The sequence below is a fragment of the Echiichthys vipera genome (genome assembly GCF_963691815.1).
Source record: "Echiichthys vipera genome assembly, chromosome: 4".
NCBI lineage: Eukaryota > Metazoa > Chordata > Actinopteri > Perciformes > Trachinidae > Echiichthys > Echiichthys vipera.
In genome coordinates this window covers 2,749,393-2,763,437 of record NC_139829.1, presented here as the reverse complement: position 1 = coordinate 2,763,437, position 14,045 = coordinate 2,749,393, and the positions used below count along the sequence as shown (strand labels likewise).

Sequence of the window (14,045 nt, the reverse complement as noted above, 5' to 3'; positions counted from 1 at the left end):
ACTAAAGATAAACTAATAAAATGCACACAAATTGTCTTATTAGCTCAGGTTCAAGGCTTTAAAAAGCTTTTAAGCCATTAAAAGGGGCGGCTGGGGCCCAGTTGGTAGAGCGGGTCGGCCAATGTCTGAAGGGTTGGCGGTTCGATCTCCACCCTGCTTGTGTCATGTTCGTTGTGTCCTTGGGCAAGACACTTCACCCACCTTGCCTCGTGTGAATGTGTATCACTGCTGTATGTTTGAGGTGCTCTGAGAGGCCATAGGCGCTGATTAGAAGCCAGGTTGTTATGGTAGTTTACCACCACCATGTATGTCTGTGTGAATGAATGGAACCTGGACTCTGTAAAGTGCCTTGGGTACTGAGAAAGGCGCTTTATAAATCCAAACATCCAATCCATTAAGACCTAAGTACGCCTTGAAGAACACCCTCTAAAACCTTGGGATTGTTTTAAAACAACCTCCCAAAACCTGAGGGTTTTCTGCAAAGCTGCTCAGAATGTCAACGTTGTCAACATTATATTCTGGGTCGGATTGTTGTCAATAGTGCTGTCGTCTGTCTGTCGCTCCCTTTGCTCAGGTTATCCGTCATTGCCTATCACTGTTCAACTTTATTTTCGGTCAATTCTTCCGTGTGGAGGTGCTTTCTTCATGCATATTTAAGCGAATTGCGATGCATTTCATTCGTCGCCTGTCTTAAAAATTATGAGATCATCAAAAATGATGATGATGATGATGGCGAGCTTGACTCAGCTGTTTAGCTCACACTTGCTGATTTCACCTGGGAGTTGGTTGGGATCACGTTCTTACCATAAACAAACCATACAAAAGCGTACCTAAAATGTCTCTGACCAAATAAGTGGACTCACATACTAACAGTATCTGTGAGGGTTGAGTTCTTAGGCTGAGATCACAGACATCTGAATTCACACTCAAATAATCATCAGTAGAGGTCGACAGTTCAGTCTCTTTTTTAGTGTGTGACGCTCAGACTGAAGTATGTGTGCACAGTAACCCAGTGTGGATATGAAAACATCGCCTCATATCTTATTTCTCATTTTAATATTTCCAGGCAGTAGGTTACAACACCACGCAATTGTAGGTAATGCCTAACATGAGCCTGCTGCAGCAGACCTGACTGTGGTGTGATCATACCGTGCAGGGTGTTCTTGCAGTGAAGATCTGCAGGTATCTCAGGGCAGCTGCCATAAGGCACACAGCTGTGGTCAGAGCGTTCAGAGCACACAGTGCAAACAACACTTTCTGCAAGAGAAAAAGACACATTCAGATCAGTTCAAAGAGAGCAGACTGAACTATTTTATCTACTGTCCACATTTAAAACAGACCAAGGGCTTGATATTTACAGGGTGCCAATAGTGCAGTACAAAAAGATGATGACTGATAGTTGAGATGTGCTTTGCTCGTCTCCTTGCTATTTTGGTACAGCATGCATGGTGCAGACATGGATCAAATAAGGCAGGAGAGGTGTTTCTTAGACATTAATCTAAGCATTTGAAAGCCACATGACCATAAACTAGCATTTGATCATTGAATAACAAGACTTTTGGGGAAATTATTATTTTAAATGTAATCATCTGTGTGTCATTGAATCAGCAGGGCTGTGACAGTGGAATTTCAGCGTGTACTAATCTGTGCTGCAGAGTTGAAGTTGGTCAATTAATTTGCAGTTACTCAGACTTTCATGGGGTATAGTCTGGAGATGTTTTGTAGATAGAAGATTCTAATCTGGGAGACATTGTTAATATATGTTTGGAGAAAATAAGGATATTGTCAGAGATAACACAAAGGCTCTTAACCTGTGTGGAGACTGGTATGGTGGCTTTAGCGATGGGGAGTGAACAGATAGCGGTTTTTGAGAGTGTGAATTTAGAGCTAATGAGGAGTAGCTCAGTTTTATTACTGTTGAGCTTTAGGTAGTTGTTTGTCCTCCATATTTGTATATCATAGACAGGCAGTGAGGTTACTGGAGAGTAGAAATGGGATTAGTGGTAGTGTTGCTTTCGTCAAAGAAAATGATGACGAAATATTGTCGTCAACGAACCTTTATCACGTGACGAAAACTAGACGAGACGAAATTAAAATGCTGGGCATGTGACGATGACCAAGACGTAAATAAATATATAATGTAATTCCGTTGACGAATAAAAACGAGACGAAATGTCTCTTCATTTTCGTTGACGAAAACAAGACGAAATAACGTTGTTTCGTCTCGTTTAGTCACATTATTATTATTTTGAAGTTTCTCTCCCAGTCTCGCGTCTGGGCGACATCACTTCCTCAATCCCCACACGCGCATTATTCAGATTCAGAAGATGCCGCTGCTGTGGGTCAGCGTTAACGTTAGAGTTAGGGTTAACGACAACTAAAGAAACATGAGAACAAAGTGGGACACCAGCCGGGGGTCGTGTTTGGGAGGAAAAGAAGAAACACTTTCATTACATAGACGTGGAAAGGAAAACGGAATGTGTTGTGGAAAAAGAAAGACCACAAAATCACAGGAAAAAACACCACGGTTCTTAGGAGACACCTCAGGGCATCCCATAATGACATTTAGGTAAGTCAAGACATAACGTAACGATACTTTCTTTTTTAGAAAGCTCATGCAACATGCCAACTCATGAGGCTACGGTTAATGTGTCGGGTTTTAACGCTAGCTTTAGACGTTAGCCACTGGAGCTGCGTACAAGTGTGTGTGTGTGTGTGTGTGTGTGTGTGTGTGTGTGTGTGTGTGTGTGTGTGTGTGTGTGTGTGTGTGTGTGTGTGTGTGTTTTTAGTTCCTAAAGTGCACTAAACTTCCCCTTGTTGGCCAAATACTTTCACTAGTTTTGTATTTCACAGAGCAAATCACACTGAACTGAATTTAGCATCAACGTAAATTGGATTACTTATTCTAGACCTGTACATGCATGTAAACTAAAGATATCTGCATGGGTTTGGCTAAAATAAAATGTTGGTTTCGTCAATACTACTAGGTACTTTTATTATATTGATTAAATATAATTGCATTACTAAAAAGAGACTAATATACAATTGTCTTTGACTAAAACTAGACTAAAATGTCGTAAGTTTTCATCCACTAAATCTAGACTAAAATGCTCAGACTTTTAGTCGACTAAAACTAGACTAAAAAGCTCAGACTTTTAGTCGACTAAAACTAGACTAAAAGGCTCAGACTTTTAGTCGACTAAAACTAGACTAAAACGCTCAGACTTTTAGTCAACTAAAACTAGACTAAAAAGCTCAGACTTTTAGTCGACTAAAACTAGACTAAAATGCTCAGACTTTTAGTCGACTTAAACTAGACTAAAAGGCTCAGACTTTTAGTCGACTAAAACTAGACTAAAACGCTCAGACTTTAGTCGACTAAAACTAGACTAAAACGCTCAGACTTTTAGTCGACTAAAACTAGACTAAAACGCTCAGACTTTTAGTCGACTAAAACTAGACTAAAACGCTCAGACTTTTAGTCGACTAAAACTAGACTAAAACGCTCAGACTTTTAGTCGACTAAAACTACAATAAAACGCTCAGACTTTTAGTCGACTACAACTAGACTAAAACACTCAGACTTTTAGTCGACTAAAACTAGACTAAAAGGCTCAGACTTTTAGTCGACTAAAACTAGACTAAAAGGCTCAGACTTTTAGTCGACTAAAACTAGACTAAAAGGCTCAGACTTTTAGTCGACTAAAACTAGACTAAAACGCTCAGACTTTTAGTCGACTAAAACAAGACTAAAACGCTCAGACTTTAGTGACTAAAACTAGACTAAAACGCTCAGACTTTTAGTCGACTAAAACAAGACTAAAATGCTCAGACTTTAGTGACTAAAACTAGACTAAAACGCTCAGACTGTTAGTCGACTAAAACTAGACTAAAACGCTCAGACTTTTAGTCGACTAAAACTAGACTAAAACGCTCAGACGTTTAGTCGACTAAAACTAGACTAAAACGCTCAGACTTTTAGTCGACTAAAACTACAATAAAATGCTCAGACTTTTAGTCGACTAAAACTAGACTAAAAAGCTCAGACTTTTAGTCGACTAAAACTAGACTAAAATGCTCAGACTTTTAGTCGACTAAAACTAGACTAAAATGCTCAGACTTTTAGTTGACTAAAACTAGACTAAAAGGCTCAGACTTTTAGTCGACTAAAACTAGACTAAAACGCTCAGACTTTAGTGACTAAAACTAGACTAAAACGCTCAGACTTTTAGTCGACTAAAACTAGACTAAAACGCTCAGACTTTTAGTCGAGAAAAACTAGACTAAAACGCTCAGACTTTTAGTCGACTAAAACTAAACTCAAATGCTCAGACTTTTAGTCGACTAAAACTACAATAAAATGCTCAGACTTTTAGTCGACTAAAACTAGACTAAAACGCTCAGACTTTTAGTCGACTAAAACTAGACTAAAACGCTCAGACTTTTAGTCGACTAAAACTAGACTAAAACGCTCAGACTTTAAGTCGACTAAAACTAAACTAAAATGCTCAGACTTTTAGTCGACTAAAACTAGACTAAAAAGCTCAGACTTTTAGTCGACTAAAACTAGACTAAAACGCTCAGACTTTAGGTCGACTAAAACTAGACTAAAACGCTCAGACTTTTAGTCGACTAAAACTAGACTAAAACGCTCAGACGTTTAGTCGACTAAAACTAGACTAAAACGCTCAGACGTTTAGTCGACTAAAACTAGACTAAAACGCTCAGACTTTTAGTCGACTAAAACTAGACTAAAACGCTCAGACTTTTAGTCGACTAAAACTAGACTAAAAGGCTCAGACGTTTAGTCGACTAAAACTAGACTAAAAAGCTCAGACTTTTAGTCGACTAAAACTAGACTAAAACGCTCAGACTTTAGGTCGACTAAAACTAGACTAAAACGCTCAGACTTTTAGTCGACTAAAACTAGACTAAAACGCTCAGACGTTTAGTCGACTAAAACTAGACTAAAACGCTCAGACTTTTAGTCGACTAAAACTAGACTAAAACGCTCAGACTTTTAGTCGACTAAAACTAGAATAAAAGGCTCAGACTTTTAGTCGACTAAAACTAGACTAAAAGGCTCAGACGTTTAGTCGACTAAAACTAGACTAAAACGCTCAGACTTTTAGTCGACTAAAACTACAATAAAATGCTCACACTTTTAGTCGACTAAAACTAGACTAAAACGCTCAGACTTTTAGTCGACTAAAACTAGACTAAAACGCTCAGACGTTTAGTCGACTAAAACTAGACTAAAACGCTCAGACTTTTAGTCGACTAAAACTAGACTAAAACGCTCAGACTTTTAGTCGACTAAAACTAGAATAAAAGGCTCAGACTTTTAGTCGACTAAAACTAGACTAAAAGGCTCAGACGTTTAGTCGACTAAAACTAGACTAAAACGCTCAGACTTTTAGTCGACTAAAACTACAATAAAATGCTCAGACTTTTAGTCGACTAAAACTAGACTAAAACGCTCAGACTTTTAGTCGACTAAAACTAGAATAAAAGGCTCAGACTTTTAGTCGACTAAAACTAGACTAAAAGGCTCAGACTTTTAGTCGACTAAAACTAGACTAAAATGCTCAGACTTTTAGTCGACTAAAACTAGACTAAAAAGCTCAGACTTTTAGTCGACTAAAGCTAGACTGAAACGCTCAGACTGTTATTCGACTAAAGCTAGACTAAAACGCTCAGACTTTTAGTCGACTAAAACTAGACTAAAAGGCTCAGACTTTTAGTCGACTAAAACTAGACTAAAACGCTCAGACTTTTAGTCGACTAAAACTAGACTTAAAAGCTCAGACTTTTAGTCGACTAAAACTAGACTAAAACGCTCAGACTTTAGTGACTAAAACTAGACTAAAACGCTCAGACTTTTAGTCGACTAAAACTAGACTAAAACGCTCAGACTTTAGTGACTAAAACTAGACTAAAAGGCTCAGACTTTTAGTCGACTAAAACTAGACTAAAACGCTCAGACTTTAGTGACTAAAACTAGACTAAAATGCTCAGACTTTTAGTCGACTAAAACTAGACTAAAAGGCTCAGACTTTTAGTCGACTAAAACTAGACTAAAAGGCTCAGACTTTTAGTCGACTAAAACTAGACTAAAACGCTCAGACTTTAGTGACTAAAACTAGACTAAAACGCTCAGACTTTTAGTCGACTAAAACTAGACTAAAACGCTCAGACTTTTAGTCGACTAAAACTAGACTAAAACGCTCAGACTTTTAGTCGACTAAAACTAGACTAAAACGCTCAGACGTTTAGTCGACTAAAACTAGACTAAAACGCTCAGACTTTTAGTCGACTAAAACTACAATAAAATGCTCAGACTTTTAGTCGACTAAAACTAGACTAAAACGCTCAGACTTTTAGTCGACTAAAACTACAATAAAACGCTCAGACTTTTAGTCGACTAAAACTAAACTCAAATGCTCAGACTTTTAGTCGACTAAAACTAGACTAAAAGGCTCAGACTTTTAGTCGACTAAAACTAGACTAAAAGGCTCAGACTTTTAGTCGACTAAAACTAGACTAAAAGGCTCAGACTTTTAGTCGACTAAAACTACAATAAAAGGCTCAGACTTTTAGTCGACTAAAACTACAATAAAATGCTCAGACTTTTAGTCGACTAAAACTAGACTAAAATGCTCAGACTTTTATTCGACTAAAACTAGACTAAAAGGCTCAGACTTTTATTCGACTAAATCTAGACTAAAAGGCTCAGACTTTTAGTCGACTAAAACTAGACTAAAACGCTCAGACTTTAGTGACTAAAACTAGACTAAAACGCTCAGACTTTTAGTCGACTAAAACTAGACTAAAACGCTCAGACGTTTAGTCGACTAAAACTAGACTAAAATGCTCAAACTAGAATAAAAGCAGGCCGCCAAAAACAACACTACTTAGTGGACACATACCTGTGTATCCTCAAAGTTATGAAATGAATGAATGAATGAAAATGAATACCATAGTGCTTATAAATGTTTCAAAAAGAGAGGAAGTAGATAATGAACTAGGGATGTTAATGATTAACTGTTTACTGAAATTGATGTGGTAATACTATCAGTTAAACAGTAAAAAAATGTTTTAATGAATAAAGACATTTAAATACAACTCATGGATGCGACACATGAAACCACAAGTGTGTCTTTTACTGGAGCTGCTTATTGGTGCTAAAGCACTAGCAAATTGTGTTTTAGCTGTGTCTCCGTGTGTCTGCCTGGTCTGTGTTGTTCCCTAGTTGTCCGCTATAGTTGCCATCCAGCAGTCAGTTTTACACACAGAGAATGCCAGGGAGACACACAGACTTAATTCTTTCTAATTCATTTTATGCTCAACCCTATTCTTTCATGTTTTACTATTATTATATTTAATATTATTTAGTTAAGCTTATCCTGTTTTATTGATTGATTTATTGGGTCTATTTGATACATTTTACTATTTTCATTCCCTCAGTTTTTATCTTCTATTCCTTTTATCTTATTTTACCGTTTTGACCGTTTTCATTCCCTCAGCTTTTAGCTTCTATACGTTTTTATCTTATTTTATTGTTTTAGCCCCCCAGTTTTCCAGTGTTTCCTCCAGGAAACACCCCCTGGCCCAGGTGGCTTGAGAGCTCTACACTGTGGTGTGGAGCCTCCTGTCTGCCTGGGCTGGGATGGATCATGGACCATGATTCATCTCGGTGTGCGCAGCCTCCAAAGGTAGATTCTTCTGGTTGTGTATGTCTGTGTGTATGGCTATGTATGTATGTATTTGTAGGTATGTGTGTTTTTTTTGTTTTTATTCTCTGTGAGGCTACTGAAAAGTATTAAAAGTGGCATATAAATAAAGTTAATTTGATTTGATTTAACAACAGGAGAGTCTGGCTCGGACATACGCTCCACAGATGGCTGTGGACTCTTACCGGTCATGGACATGCAAGTGGTTCCAGGGAAGTGGCTGAACTTCTGGCACAAATCTACAGCTGTCAGCAGAATACAGAAAGTACAGCAGAGCCAACCTCCTGGATGGATGTTTTGCAACTTAGTTGCTTGTCTGTTAAAGGTCAATGATCAGTTAACAAGGCTTGGCTAATGGTAAGAAAAAAAAAGTCAAAATTAGCATCCCTTTAATGAACACGAGTGGCCCAAACACGGAGCTGAATGCCTACTACCTCCAGCTTTGTTTTTGTTTTCAACTAACCACCGCCAACAAAAAAAGCTTGAACAAGAACCAGTCGGAGCTAACCGCTGCTGCCGACTAGAGGTAAACCCACACAATCAAGTCTGCCAGCCAGCCTTCTCTTTCAAACACACGTTAGGGAACATGCCCTGCCAGGAACTGAACCAACAGTCATTCTCCTAACACGGTTACCTTGGCTAGCGGCCCGGCTAAGGTAGTTTCTGATTGTGTGTAGTAATAGCGATAGGGATCCTGAAGGACCTAGATTTTATGTTTTGTTTTTAAGACTTTGGGCTGGAGTACATAAAAACCCTGTTGATAATTAAGATGACTTTGACATTTGAAGCACTTTGTATTACCACTTCCATGTTCTTCACCCAATCCTGTTCCCAAGCTTAAAGGTGATGATTTGAACTATTGTGAAACACTCTCCAAGCGTGTTGATGTAGATGCATCAAAAAATAACATTTATTGTGATTAAAGACTGTGAATCCGTCAGCAGTGATCTACAAATGAATGTAAGTGACTCTTACCTAAATCTGTGTTCCACAGTTTCTCTAATATAATCTAATATGTGTGATGATGATAAATGTGTCTATATGTAACTATATCAAATGTGGATTCTTACTCAGGATGTAGTCACTGGCCAGCTCACAGTGAATAGAGCAGTGATGGAGAAAGGTGTACCTTGAGCAGGATCCTCATTGTGCTGCAAGAGTGTGCAGGGTGGAGCTCCAGCAGCTTCTCCTCGGGACATTTAGAGGTGGGGGTCAGGGAGCAGCAGTAACACACATCTCCAGCCTCACTCTGAAACAGCACACACACACACACACACACACACACACACACACACACACACACACACACACACACACACACACACACACACACACACACACACACACACACACACACACACACACACACACACACACACACACACACACACACACACACACACACACACACACACACACACACACACACACACACACACACACACACACACACACACACACACACACACTCTATCGTTTTTCAAAACTCTCTGAAAGTAATCCCAACAATGTTGTTACTCACTGTCGTTATAGTTGTTGTGTAGTGGTGTGGAGTAAGAACGATTATTTTAAAGAAGATAGAACAGGACTAAATACACAGGAAAGGGAAAAAGGAAAAGCAAAAGACATGCAGCAAAGGGCCACAGGTTGGAATAAAACCTGGGCCCCTCAGCTTTCAGTAATTAATGTGAGCTACCCTGCACCCCAACATAGGACCATTTTAAACCTTTTTTTTAAATTTATAGCGCTTGCCGTCGATGGCCCTTAAATTAAAATTCCAGCGTAAAATCATCCCAGGATCTTTTTCAGCAAATGCACCCATCAAATAAGCCATCGAGACGACTCTTTTTGTGAAACAACTATTAACAGAGAAATCCGGGAGAGCCGCTAAGAGCTGAACGTGGCTATCACTGATTAGCTCAGGGCAGAACACTGAAGTCATTAAATCGTCTTTTTTAACCACTAATACTGCTCAAAATAACACCAAACCTCAGCAGAAGCATTAGAAGAGTCCTTACACAGAAAACAAGGCATCAACAACGTAGTTAGTGAACCCAGAGTTTATAAAAAGAGTGTTTTAAAGACTTACCTACTGGCCCCTGTACCAGCTCCTCTCATAGTAAAGTCCATTCAAGTGGAGCCCATTGGTGCTTTGTTTTCTGTGTACTACTGCAGAGGTTTGCTGTTATCTTGAGCAGTATAAGTGGTTAAAAAAGATGTTTAATGCCTTCACCGTACTGCCCCAAGCTAATCACTGTTAGCCACGTATGACTGTTAGCAAAGATTCAGATGCATTACCCAGATGCTATACTGTAGGGCTGCAGCTATCAAATCTTTTTTTAATCGTATTCTTCCGATTATTCCGTCCGTTAGTCCAGTAATCGGATATAAGTTTACTATTTAAACAATTCAAAGTAGTTCATAAAATTCTCAGGTTTAAAGACAAATAGATTCATTTCAGCAGGTGCGGTGTTGCAGTCGCTCTACCGCACTGTTGTGACGAAAAGAGAGCTGAGCCGGAAGGCAAAGCTCTCGATCTACCGGTCAATCTTCGTTCCTATCCTCACTTATGGTCATGGAAGCTGGGTCATGACCAAAAGAACGAGGTCGCGGGTACAAGCGGCTGAAATGGGTTTGCGTTGAAAGGAGCAAGTTGAGGTGGTTCGGGCAACTAGTAAGGTTGCCCCCTGGGCGCCTCCCTAGGGAGGTGTTCCAGGCACTGCTAAAGCAGGTGCCCCCGTGACCCGCCCCCGGATAAGCGGTTGAAGATGAGATCAGATGAATTACAGATAGATATTATTAGGAAGAACTACTTCCTGTTTACTGTGATATCAAACAAAACTCCACTCCATTGTAATGAAAAACTAAGGCATTCACCAGGACAGCTAACGTTACCCATTCTCTTCCTCTTTCTCTGTATCTATGGCAACCGCCCTCCTTAAACCAGAACAGCGACGCTCGGTGAAGGGGTATTAACAACGGGCTGCTTTCAGCTCAGACGCTGAATCGTCGATGTCCTGCTGTTGTGGTAGAACAGTTTTAGTTCACAGTGTTCACATTCACCTTTTTGGCTTCTTTTTTAAGTGTGAAATGATCCCAAACTTATTCTCTGCCTTTTCCGGATGTAGTGGTGTGAATCCGCAAAAAACGGTCCGTGTGGAGCAATGATCCCTTCACTGAACAGGCCGCAGAACACGCAAGATAGGAATTAAACAAATCATCGAGGCAGAGATTTTGCCTCAATTAATTATTGTAATCGAGTACCTCAAGTTATTGTTTCAGCCCTACTATACTGGATTCGGATTTAATAATGTTGTGCCAAAGATAGATGGATGAAAAAAAAATCCAAATCCTAACATTAAGAGTAAGTTTACAATTTGTATCTACACTCCATTAATAATGATGATTACTATTACTACTACTACTACTGCTCCTACTACTACTAATAATAAGCTTCCAAAGTTTTTTTTGCAGTTTTTTTTTTTTTTGTCAGTGAAATATGAATACTGAAGAAAGTTTATGTTCAACACCAAATAAAGCTACATTGGGAGTATTGCATCAGCATGATGACAAACACACAGACCTCTATTTGTAGAGCACAGAGCAAAACACTGCATAACCCCAGCTACTCTCATACCTCCAACAGCCTCACAGTGAGACAGGACAGAGAGACAGCAAGACGGAAAACACAAAGTGACAGGAAAGAGACAGAGAGAGGAAACCTGGCAGAGGGAGGAAGGAAAGACAACACGGCAGGAAAGGTCCAAAGGTCACACAGAGGAGCTCGGGCCTCATCACATTTCATGCAGCCTGAGATTCAAGATAGCATTTCTCCCCCAACGACAAACTGCAAACATTAATACACAATATAATACACCATGTGTGTCCAAGAGAAGACACACACAATAGAATAAATAAATAATCATATTAAGAAACACAGAACAAATAAACCCATGGATTTTTAACTAATCTTTATTGTCACTAAATAAATTTTTTATGTAATTCCAACATTTTCTCTGTTATTTCCTTTTTCCGGTTTTTGTTTTACATTGCCATTTTATTCTACTAGAGCCCCTTTCATACATGCACTGCAAAATGGCAACTGCGAATTATCTAGATTATGTGGTGGGACTAGGAACACAAAAATCAGCCAGACCAGACCTCTAACCGAGTTTACCCTGTCAGCTCCCTGGTACAAAGACCATTTAATGAGCGCGCCCATGTGTGAATACAGCCGCTCATTTTCTCACCTTCTCTCTGGAAAAAAAAAAACTTCTTCACTGCAGTTTGGCTTTTTGTGGAGACCAAACAGCAGAAATCATGTTTCTTTGTCACGTAGTAAAGTCAGTGTATTTGTGCTCTCCTCGGTATATGTACTGTATATAACTTGACAGCCAGATAAACTCCTTCCTGACATCAAGACTCTGAAGACAGTTTCTCCTAAGTCCACGGGTTTATTGACATTGCAAGGAAAGGTGAAGCTAAAACATACAAAACCACAATCAGTACTATGCTTAATTTTAACATGTACAGGTATACGCAATGTCAACATAACACAAACTTTACTATGAATCAAATCTATATTTTTACAATGTTATGGTTTTATATATTTAATGTATATCTAATGTAATGCATGGCCTCGTATTTTAACATGTTAGACATTGTCTGTTCAATTATTTATTATCCTTATGAACTTCCAAAGTCTTTAGAACAGTATATTCATCAGCAATGGCAACCCAGTAGATTTCGAGCATAAAACTTTACTAAATGTAACAATGTCCAAAAGATAATGCTCTGCGGATGTAGGTAACAGATAAAATGATAGATACATACCTACGATGCACCGAGAAGGCATAAGATGTATGGACTAGTTTAGGTACAATAATAACAGCTCTCAGAGTCATGCTCACTTACTTCCTGTTTACTGATCACATGCGCGGCATAACTTCCTGTTACTGACATACTGTGACTCTTAATGTGACCACAATAAAATACACAACATGAAGAAATGACTCAACCAATCAATAGAAATTTAGTTGTAACAAAACATTACAGGTCACTAATCCATGACACTTCCTCTATCTAGGCATCTGGGGGAAGAAGAAGCACAGTCTCTGTAACAGGCCATAGAAAGAGTGCAGTTCCTCCTGGTTTGATGACCTTTACTTCGACCTGGCGCACCCACCTGCCTTTGCTAGGGAAGGTCTGTGTTACCAGCCCTAGAGGCCATTCATTTCTTGGTACCTGGCTGTTCTTGAGGAGAACAACACTTCCTGGCTTAATGTTTGGATGAATGGACTGCCACTTCTTGCGTGCTTGTATCATTGGCAGGAATTGCTTCCACCATCTGTCCCAGAAGGTCTGAACTTGTCGCCACTGATGCTTGAAAAGGTCTGAAGCTCCAAACTCTCCTGCAGGTGCAGGAACAATGTTCACCTTTTGCGTGAGAAGAGCAGCTGGTGTGAGTAGAAACAAGTCATCAGGGTCGGTTGTCACAGGACCCAAAGGCCTGGCGTTGATAATGGCTGCTACTTCTGCTATGAAGGTCACCAGCACTTCATGGGTAAGTTTTTCTTTCAGCTAGAGAAACATGTAGTCCAGAATTCTCCTGGCAAGACCCATCATTCTTTCCCATGTGCCACCAAAAACGGAAGCATGCGGGGGATAGATGTTCCAAGATTAACTTTGGTCTGACAGGTAAGTCTTCACAGTTGTGCTGTCAATGTTAGAAGGTATCGCCAAGTCCTTACAGGCACCAACGAAGTTAGTGCCACGGTCCCTACGAATATGTTTGACTGGCCTGCACACGCTAAGAGTATGTTGATGAAGCTGGACGTGTCGAGGGATTCAATTACTTTAATATGAACAGCTGACGCTCATACATGTAAAGATTACTGCCCACCATTTACTGTGTGAAAGGCCTCCTCTGGTCCGACGTGAAGAGACACACCAAAGGCCAAACACGTCTAACCCAACATTTGTAAAGGGAGGGTCCGTTGAGAGATGATCTGCTGGAAGGCTGGCCATTTTTTGCATGTTAAATGGAGTTCTAAGCCGTCTGCAAGTTACGCATTGGTGAATGATGCTGCTCACTTTTCTCTTCCTGCCAACTATCCAAAAGCCAGCTGAACAGACAACCCCTTCTGTAAAGAGACAGCCTTGATGGTGGATCTGCCCATGGTGCTGTAGCCCAGTATAACCTTTCTGTCTGAGTATTAGTTCTGTTGAAATCAGGTCTGCTAACTCACCAGCCAGCACTGCTGCGCAAAGTTCTAACCTTGGTATTGTGTGCCCAGGGCAGGAGGCCAACTT

The 14,045-nt window shown here is 39.8% G+C and overlaps 1 protein-coding gene across 3 annotated transcripts in view; it reads right to left on the bottom strand.

The window, feature by feature from the left end:
• The window catches only part of fam189a2 (family with sequence similarity 189 member A2), a 50,295-nt gene that overhangs the window by 17,528 nt on the left and 18,722 nt on the right, over positions 1 to 14,045 (bottom strand). For all 3 annotated transcript variants that reach the window (XM_083911954.1, XM_083911953.1, XM_083911955.1), the window contains 2 exons: positions 8,863 to 8,982; positions 1,150 to 1,257 (listed from right to left, as the gene is read on the bottom strand). In XM_083911954.1, the coding sequence (XP_083768080.1) occupies positions 1,150 to 1,257; positions 8,863 to 8,982 (228 nt within the window). The remainder of the gene's footprint in view (positions 1 to 1,149; positions 1,258 to 8,862; positions 8,983 to 14,045) is intronic.